The sequence below is a fragment of the Vitis riparia genome, chromosome 3 (genome assembly GCF_004353265.1).
Source record: "Vitis riparia cultivar Riparia Gloire de Montpellier isolate 1030 chromosome 3, EGFV_Vit.rip_1.0, whole genome shotgun sequence".
NCBI lineage: Eukaryota > Viridiplantae > Streptophyta > Magnoliopsida > Vitales > Vitaceae > Vitis > Vitis riparia.
In genome coordinates, this window is record NC_048433.1 from 11,595,720 (window position 1) to 11,605,169 (window position 9,450).

General features: G+C 39.4%; 1 protein-coding gene across 4 annotated transcripts; it reads left to right on the top strand.

Moving 5' to 3' along the window:
• The first annotated feature begins 4,811 nt into the window (after positions 1–4,811).
• Positions 4,812–8,780, top strand: LOC117911859 (annexin D2-like). Of its 4 annotated transcripts, none has more exons than XM_034826282.1 (3): positions 4,812–4,975; positions 5,132–5,198; positions 8,545–8,780. In XM_034826282.1, exons 1-3 carry the CDS (start codon positions 4,871–4,873, stop codon positions 8,619–8,621), a joined length of 249 nt encoding a protein of 82 aa, XP_034682173.1. In that variant the 5' UTR covers positions 4,812–4,870; the 3' UTR covers positions 8,622–8,780. The 4 variants fall into 4 exon arrangements, 2 of the variants coding, with proteins under 2 accessions (XP_034682173.1, XP_034682174.1); XM_034826283.1 differs by having other exon boundaries at positions 5,139–5,198; XR_004650938.1 differs by lacking the exon at positions 5,132–5,198.
• The last annotated feature ends 670 nt before the right edge of the window (positions 8,781–9,450 follow it).

Genomic DNA, 9,450 nt, shown 5'->3' on the forward strand with positions numbered 1-9,450 from the left:
AAAGGTTTTCCATATTTGAAAAGAAGTTTCAAACTATTACCTTTAGCTACATCCTAGCCACATAAAACTTAACATTTCCATGTACTCCATTGTTTCTCTTGTAGGCCAATTCACACCTATGGGTTTTATCCATTTAGGTACTTCTATAGGTACCTAAACTACGTTAGAATCACAAGGACTCTAACTATCCCTTCATAGCTCCTTACCAAGTCATGAACACCAACACGCTCATTGCTTCATCATAACCTATAGGATATAAACCTCCTATTATAATGAGACACTCATGTACTATAAGTAATATAAATGATATGTCTCTATACCTCTGGATCCATAGTATATTGTGTATTGTGGGACTATCTTCTAGTTTTCTCTAGTCTATATCATTATTTACCTTATTACTTATCATATATTCTTCATCAAAATTCTAGTGTTTGTACTAACCATGACTTTTGATTACCTTGACTATAAAACAACAACCATGAAATCCTCTTAGATATCCTATAAACTAATGCCTCTTACTTTGTTTCCAACTAGTCTATCTTTACGTTCAACACAAATTCTAGACACTCTCTTTCGTCAATTTGCTAAAAACTAAGTTTACAATGTGTCTACATCTCTCTAGAAGTTAAAGTTACCAACTTAGCAATGTAGGTAAGGTATAGTTTTCAAGGATATCCCAAATGGATATGAGAAGTGATGAGAAACCAATCATCAATCTCACTATATCCATTAAAGTTTGATTTTTTTTTTTTTCATTACTTCATTATGTAATGGAGTCCTAGTTGCACACAACTGAGATATAATCCCATGCTCCTATGGAAAGAATCAAACCTACTAAACATACTACCTTGATCTAATCGAAGTGCATTGATATGCTTACCCAAAAATTATCCTATTCCACCTTAAATTCATTAAACATATTCAAGGCATAGTGTAGACCCCCATTTTGGGGACCTCATTTTCCTCACTTTTCTGCAGATCTTTTAGCCATGTGTCACTACCCCCAGCGAGCCACGTGTCGCACCCTCAGTGGTCACAGGTGAATCAGCCTTGCTTTTTGAAGTGCCAATGGAAGGATGACACGTGGAGGGGTATTCTAGAAGTTTCCTGCAGGCTGTTAGCAAGAGCGGATGAGAGAGAAACGGGGCAGGCTGCAGGCTGGTGGTGGTGCTTTTGGTGGCTTTTGCTGCAGATGTTGTTAGAGGGGCAAATCCGGGAGGAAAAAATGGATATGGGCAGAGAGGTTGCTTGAGGAAGGGGGACAGAGAGAGCTTTTAGAGGAGGAGTTTTTTTGTTTGGCTGAGGGGGGAGGTATTCGTTTTTTTGGGGAGGAGGCTACCAGAGAGAGTTTTGGGAAGGAGGAGCTTTTTGGTTTGGTTTGAGGGAGAGGGGGCTGCTAGAGAGTATATCCTGGAGCATTGTATTTTGGAGGGGGAGGAGAGTGAGACTTTTCTGGACTTTTTCTGGGAACGAGAAGGTTATATTGGCTAAGGAAAAGAGTAGGGGGGAAAACAGCAAGGTTTGATCATCTCTCATCACTATGTTCTTATTTCTCACTCCATCTTATCTTATTTTTTATGCTCACTTTGCGTTTTTTTGCTGATATCTAGACGTCTGCTTTGTTTATCTAAGGAGAAAATCTGCTTCTGATTTTTGTATGCTTGATCCTTGTTTTCTCTCATGTGAGTTGCATATTGTTGTATATGGTGTTTGAGTTTTAAGTTCATTTAAATCCTCCCACCAGTCACTTTTGCAAGTTTTTATTGATCTTCACGAAGCAGGTTTTTGGATTTAATGGCATTATTTCTCCTTCTATATTGTTGTGTTCCTTTTCTTCTTTTTGTTCTTTTTCTTTTTCTTCGCTTTTCTCTCTATTTTTGGCATCTTTTGGAGAGGTGATTCGTTGGTTCGAGGGGAAAGCAAGATAGCAAGTTGCTTGGGGGAGCATGTCTTTTCAAGGAGGGAAGATGGGTATTTTTCGTGATTGTTTCGGGGATATAGAAGTTGGAAGCGTTCCTGGCAGAGAGAGTTGAGTTTTTGAAGCCTGCTGAGGGAGGTTTTTCAGAGGGCTCTGTAAGCTCCCGAGTGGAGGAAGGAAAATGTAGAATTTTGAAAACCCAAAATAGGGTATTATACAGTGAAGCTTGGTTCTGGGTGTGTGAAGCTTGGTTCTGGGTGTGTGATTAGAAGTGGAGAAGTATAGGAAGAAGAAGAGGAGAGGCAAGGAATTGCCCTTTTCTACTCCGGTCTACGAGCTCTTTCATTTCATATTCAGTCTTCGAGTTGATTGTGAGATTCACATGAGTGCCAGCAGGCAGAGGACCCTCAGTGGAGGGGGTCAGATTGTGTTGGACTATTTGAAGCGAATGCAAGCGGAAGATCCTTCTTTCTATTATGCAGTTCAAGGTGATAATGATCATTCTGCTGGAAATATATTTTGGACTGATGCAACTTCCAGGATGAACTATAACTATTTTGGAGATGCAGTTACCTTTGACACAACATGCAGAACAAACCGATATAGGGTACCATTGACTGCATTCACAGGGCTGAATCATCATGGCCAGCCAGCTTTGTTTGGCTGTGCATTACTTTTCAATGAATCTGAATCCTCATTTGTTTGGTTCTTCCAATCTTGGCTTAATGCAATGTCTGGACGTGCCCCAGTCTCAATCACCACCGACCCAGACCGGTTCATACGGGTGGCTGTTTCTCAAGTGCTTCCTGAGACTCGTCATCACTTCTCTAAGTAGGGGATCTTTAGGGAAACACAAGAGAAATTGGCTCACATTTATCAATCGCATCCTACATTTGAACCGGAGTTTCAGAAACGCATTAATGAGACTGAGACAATCGATGAGTTTGAGTCATGTTGGGGATCGCTCCTGGGAAGATACTACCTTATGGATAATGAATGGCTTCAGTCAATGTACAATGCTCGCCAGCAGTGGGTACCAGTCTACATGCGAGATACCTTTTTTGGGGAGATGCACGCAAACAAAGGAAATGAGGGTATGAGCCCATTCTTTGATGGGTATGTGAATGCGGCAACCACCATTCAGATGTTGATCAAACAGTATGAGAAAGCTGTAGGCAAATTCCCTGGTACAAATGGCCAAGAAATCGGATGCAGTCAGGGCACCTATCATACCCATCTTGGTATCCATCAAACCCAGGCCATGTTTACCACATTTTCTCTCTCTTCGTACCACTAACTCTATGCCTACATCCCTCTCCATCTTTCCTCAATCTTTTCCTGCACCCACTTCTCTCTCCAATATTTTCATACTCACTGAACCACTCCTCATCTCCACATATCCATCACCCCACAATCTATCACGTGCAAACTCACCACCTTCACGTACCCATCCCTCACTTATGCACCCATTGGCTGCCATCCACAATCACCATATCCATCACCGGTCATGCTAATCACTTCATACCCATTTTATGCCCACCAAGCTGCATATCTCATTACCTCCTCTTATTCACCCAATCTGCCACTAAATGCACCCTTCCCATCACCCCTTCTTACCATATCTCTCACCTCAACCCATCGAAGTCATGAAACCCATCACTCACCTACCCGTTTCTCTTTCCATACCCATTTCACAAATGATATCCACCCCCTTCATACACATTGATTCTCATGCATGAAGTCTCGGCACCGCGATGGTGGGTCGGGATGAGCGATTCAGATTCGGTCAACTGGTTTTATAGCATCAGGGTATTGGAGATGTCATTTGGTGGAGATACTTAAGCTGCTATAAGACTTTGTAACAGTCTTGTTGTTATCCAAGCTGAAGAAACTGCGAGCAAAATATCGTTCATGCTTTTGATACCATGGAGCAAGTGCCCTCCATAGCCCAAGTATACTCAATTGGGTCATTGGCTTTTGTGGCGCCTGATTCTGATGAAGCTGTGGCTGAGTTGGACGCTTTGAATGAAGAGCATTTGATGAATCCCAGATAATTCAAGGTTGGACAGGGTCTCATTTAGTTGTCAGATATGCTTCTATGAAAGGTTTTACTCGATTTAATTTGCAGTTGGAGTGTGATGACGCATCATGGGTGCTTACATAAGGGTGCATTCAATGTACTGATGTAATTGATGTCGTCCTTGGGTACTTGGTAATCGAATCCTACCGAAAATGGTTTGCGGGGCGTCACTACACTGGTGAGAATGGGTTGGGATGGATGTTTTCGATCTGCCATGTATTGATTGATATGTGGGTACCCAAATCTGGTACAGCAACCATGTGAAGCAGGTACTGGCCCACCTGAAGACTCTTGTGTTCACTGTGTAAGGTGCTTGGTCTGGATTTCAAGCATACAATTGCTGAGATTCACCCCTCTATGGATGATTCCATAAGATTGAAAAACCTAAGCAATGATGTAATTGATAAGTGGGCTGCCACAATACTAAGTTGACGAGAAGTCAAGACACAGAGAATGCGTAAGTTTCCATGTTGGAGCTCTGGAGTTTAATGGATACACTGGCATCAACTGCTCTACTGCTGTTTGTGATGAAGAATGCAGCCTTCATGGAGGGGTCTGATCATGGAGTTTTCTTCTGGAAATGGAAAGAGACCGTTGGAGGGGTTGCATATAGTTGTTGATGCAGATAATGGAGCGGGGGGGATTTTTATTTGGGAGAATTGTGTTTTGGGCCCAGCTGGGCCCAAAAATTAAGAAATGGTCCATGGATGTATCAGAATTAACAGGAAGGCTATGAGATATTAACTGACCAATATGCCCTTCATTAGTTCCAAGTCAGCTGGATGTTGCCATGTCATTCTGACTGAAAAATCTCAAATAATAGCAAAAAGGGTCACCAGTCTCCTGCCCCTTTCTCTCCCTCCGTAAACACCATGGTCAACTATGAATGTCCCCCAATCGTGCAGCCGAGGATTGTGAGCAACTCAGAAAAGCCTTCGCATGTATGTTATCATCATCATTCCCAAATCGAAATGAAGGTGGGTGTGATTAAATTTTCTGAGATTTTGATTTCATGTTGGTTCCTTTGATGATGTGGTGGATGTTTGTTTACAAGGTATGAGGAAAGACGTCCGTTTTGATATGGTGTTAGGGTGTTCTTAAAAAATTTTGAACTTAATAACAGCGTGTTTTAGGGTGCAGGGTGGGGTATAAATGAGGCTTTGATCATATCCATCTTGCCTCATACGAATGAAGCACAAGGTAAGTAAATGAAAGAAACTTCCAGTTAATCCGTTGAAAAAGATCTCCTTAAAATTGGCATTTCAGCTGTTTGAAAATTCCTCACTTTATAATCTGGTTTTTGGGTTTATATTCTAGAGAATGAATGGGTATGGTGCAGAAGGTGAGCTGTGGGGACTAGTTAGTGCACTTATGATGAATAGGAAACTAAATTGAGTTTCATTTTCGCCCTTTTCACTGATTAAGGTGTACCTAGGTCGATTTCCTGCAAGTGTACAAGGCATTTACACTAAGTGTACAAGGCCAATGTACTAAATGTACAAGGGTGTACAAGGGCATGTATCTTAAGGGTTTTCAAGTGATTTTGAAGAATTTACTCATTTACTTTTTCCAATCGTCGGGGACATTCCTCACACATATTGCTTGAATGGTGCCTCATTGCACACGTTTTATGTGATGGCTACCATGTTAATTCATGCTATTAGCTCCCCTACTAATGATGCATATGAAGCGAAACAAGGCTTAACTTTTTCATCATTTTCCCTTATCCATGAGAGTGGAAGCATTGTTTTCCCACCCATATGCAGTTGGTTGGTCGTCCCTATTATGGATTTGCCCAACTGTACAAGGCATTTACACTAAGTGTACAAGGAATTTACACTAAGTGTACAAGGGTGTACAAGGCTACCTAACTTGAAGGATTTCAAACGATTTTCGAAAAATTCTTTGCTCATTTTTTTTTCAAAGGGGGACATGCCTCGTACTCCCTCCTCATTTCCCTTCCTACACATTCATTGGAATGTGCTAGCACACGTATGATGAATGGGAACCTAAATTGGGTTTCATTTTCCCCCTTTTCACTGACCCATGACATCGGCGAGTGGCTATCCCGCCCATTTACACTCATTCAGCTATAGCTATGTCGGATTTCTCCAACTGTACAAGGCATTTACACTAAATGTACAAGGCATTTACACTAAGTGTACAAGGTGTACAAGGTTACCTAACTTGAAGGATTTCAAACGATTTTCGCAAAATTCTTTGCTCATTTTTTTTTTCAAAGGGGGACATGCCTCGTACTCCCTCCTCATTTCCCTTCCTACACATTCATTGGAATGTGCTAGCACACGTATGATGAATGGGAACCTAAATTGGGTTTCATTTTCCCCCTTTTCACTGACCCATGACATCGGCGAGTGGCTATCCCGCCCATTTACACTCATTCAGCTATAGCTATGTCGGATTTCTCCAACTGTACAAGGCATTTACACTAAGTGTACAAGGTGTACAAGGCTACCTAACTTGAAGGATTTCAAACGATTTTCGCAAAATTCTTTGCTCATTTCTTTTTTTTTCTTCAAAGGGAGAATTGTGTTTTGGGGCCAGCTGGGCCCAAAAATTAACAAATGGTCCATATATGTTACAGAATTAATAGAAAGGCTATGAGATATTGAGTGACCTATATGTTATAGGAACTCCCCCAAAGAAGCAGAAGAGGATATATTCTCACCTTTTACATCTTTACATCCTTTGGTAATGGCAAGCTCCAAGAATGGTTTTGAAACTTTGCACACGGTTTGTCTTCTTATCTGTAAAAGTTGTGTTCTCACAATTCATTTACTATAGTTGGTTGATTTTCCATAAAGTGATACTGAAATTGATTAGGGTGTAGTTGATTTTTACTTTTATTGTTTTTAGTCGTTTAGGTTCAATTTAGATCGCGAAAAGTAGGAGGGAAACTCAATTGGGAGAAAAATGGAAAAGGAAGAAAAAAAAACTTAAACTTCTCTAGCATACTTTTCCAATATTATTCTTCTTTTCTATAGAGAATAAAGAATTTAAGAATGTATAAGTTCTTAAATAATTTTCATTATATTTCAATTTTTATCAATTTTCTATGGAAAACCATACTATTTTTTATTTTTTGCCATAGCACTTTCCATGATCCAAACAAAGTCTTAATGAATCTGAAACTGGAACATAAAAAATATACACTTACCTTTATTTGTCAAAAAACAAACAGGCACACATATACATGAAACCCCTTCTCGTCCTTTATCATTTTTTTTTGATAGGCAAAGAGGAAAATATTACCAGTGCTTATGTTTTGTTGAGTAATAGATTTGAAAATATGCAAATCATGCATTATTGGATTTTATTTCTTTCCGTGCTTTAATTTTCTGTCTAGTCCACCATATTATTGACTTAGTGAGGAGCTGTCAGTGGTAAAGATTCATGGAAGAGCATCAATCAGGCGTAGGAACCGAAATGAGGGTTAAGTTTTTCCTCCTTTTCCCTCATCCACGAGAATGGAAACATTGTTGCCCCACCCATATGCACTTGTTCGGTCGTCCCTTCGGTGGATTGCATAACTGTACAAGCCATTTACACTAACTGTACAAGCCAAATGTGCTAACTGTACAAGTGTGTACAACCCTATCTATATTGAAGGATTTCAACTTTTTTTAAAACAATCGTTGCTCATTTCCTTCTTTTTTTTACTAGGGGGACATCCCTCACAGTCATTCCTCATTTACCTTCGTACACATTCAAATGCCTTGTGGTAGCACACTTATGTTGCATAGGAACCTAAATTGGGTTTCATTTTCCCATTTTCAATCAGCCATTTCTTTGGAATGTGGTTAACCCCCCCATATGCACTCCTTCAGTTTTATTTAAGTGGAATTGCTCCAACTGTACAAGGCCTTTACACCAAGTGTACAATCGCAATGTACAAGGGTGTACAAGGGTGTGTATCTAAATGTATTTCAAGTGATTGTGAATAACTTAGTCATCAACATTTTCCACTCGTCGTGCACATTCCTCACACATATCGGTTGACAACACACTCCTTCCACGTATATTATTTTATTTGTACAATGTTAGTTCATTGTTTTAGCTCCCCACATTACTTAGGCGTAGGAACCGAAATGAGGGTTAAGTTTTTCCTCCTTTTCCCTCATCGCCGATAATGGAAACATTGTTGCCCCACCCATATGCACTTGTTCGGTCGTCCCTTCGGTGGATTGCATAACTGTACAATCCATTTACACTAACTGTACAAGCCAAATGGGCTAACTGTACAAGTGTGTACAACCCTACCTACATTGAAGGATTTCAACTTTTTTTGAAAACACTCGTCGATTGTTCTTAAATTATGAGTATGTTGACTTCTTCTGTTTGTAAGACGGATTTATGACTCTGCATCAATGGAAAATTATGAGCACAGTATGGAGTGACGGATAATAGGACAACTTAAACGAGTACATGAGGGTGTCGAATTGCACCCTTTCCTTTTCGTATTTAGATGAAGCAAATAAATGATCTTTTATCCTTGAACTAATTGTTTTTCCCTTTATGTGTGCAGGTGGGTTGATTGTTGAAGTGGGAGCTTTGTCACTATCAATAGAAATACTTCAAAATAAGAGGCTTAACATCAGATGAAAGATGAGAAGAGAAAAACAGAGAAGTCTAGATGATCAAGATAGTTTATTTTATAGGAAGCCAATCTATGTTAAGAGTTGGATAATAAGATACCAACCTTCTTTTAAATTTTTACATTGTAACTATTTTCATCAAATAGTATCATATACGTTTCGGGACATGTAATTATGGATTTCATTCCAATTAAACTTCCAATGTATTGAACTTAAATTTTGGTTATTTCGCATTTTATCAGCACATGTTTCTTGTTTTTAAATTTTGTTTTTCCTCCGTTTATACTGGTTGTTGGCCCATTGAAGCTGAAAACCCATAGGAAGTGTAAAAATGAAAAAGAAAGGTTACCAGTCGACCGGTCTAGGATAACCGGTCGACCGGTTGGTGTCCTTTATGTGAGTATCTTGCCCGTAGTGCAACCGGTCTATGGTAACCGGTCGACCGGTTCCATACCATGTCCACCAAGTATGCCAACTGACTAATAAAAGAGTTCCAAAATATGCAAATTTGTTAATTTTTTAAATAGTTCTTAATTCAAATAGTTTTATCAGTTATAAAACTATTTTTGGAACTCACTTTTCATGAGAGAATGAAATATTTTAAAAGAGTGCCCATTGTTTAAGATTATTCGAGAAAAAAATGAGTTAAAAAAATAAAGCATTTTCAAGGGAGCAGGTGGAGGAAAGATTGTCATTTCTTCAATTGTTTGTACAAGCTATTGTATATATGTCCTTAAAATAAAATATTTGATAAATTTTGAAAAATCCGCATACATGAAGAGTAATTGAAACCTTAACCTTTCCTTCAGGTGATACAAGTGAATAGGAGTACTAAT

Bases quoted from the DNA above. Each gene is read 5' to 3' on its own strand.
- LOC117911859 (XM_034826282.1), top strand. From the start codon at position 4,871: ATGGTCAACTATGAATGTCCCCCAATCGTGCAGCCGAGGATTGTGAGC. The intron at 4,976-5,131 runs GTGGGTGTGATT...AGCGTGTTTTAG, and splicing joins ATTCCCAAATCGAAATGAAG to GGTGCAGGGTGGGGTATAAA. The intron at 5,199-8,544 runs GTAAGTAAATGA...TTATGTGTGCAG, and splicing joins TCATACGAATGAAGCACAAG to GTGGGTTGATTGTTGAAGTG.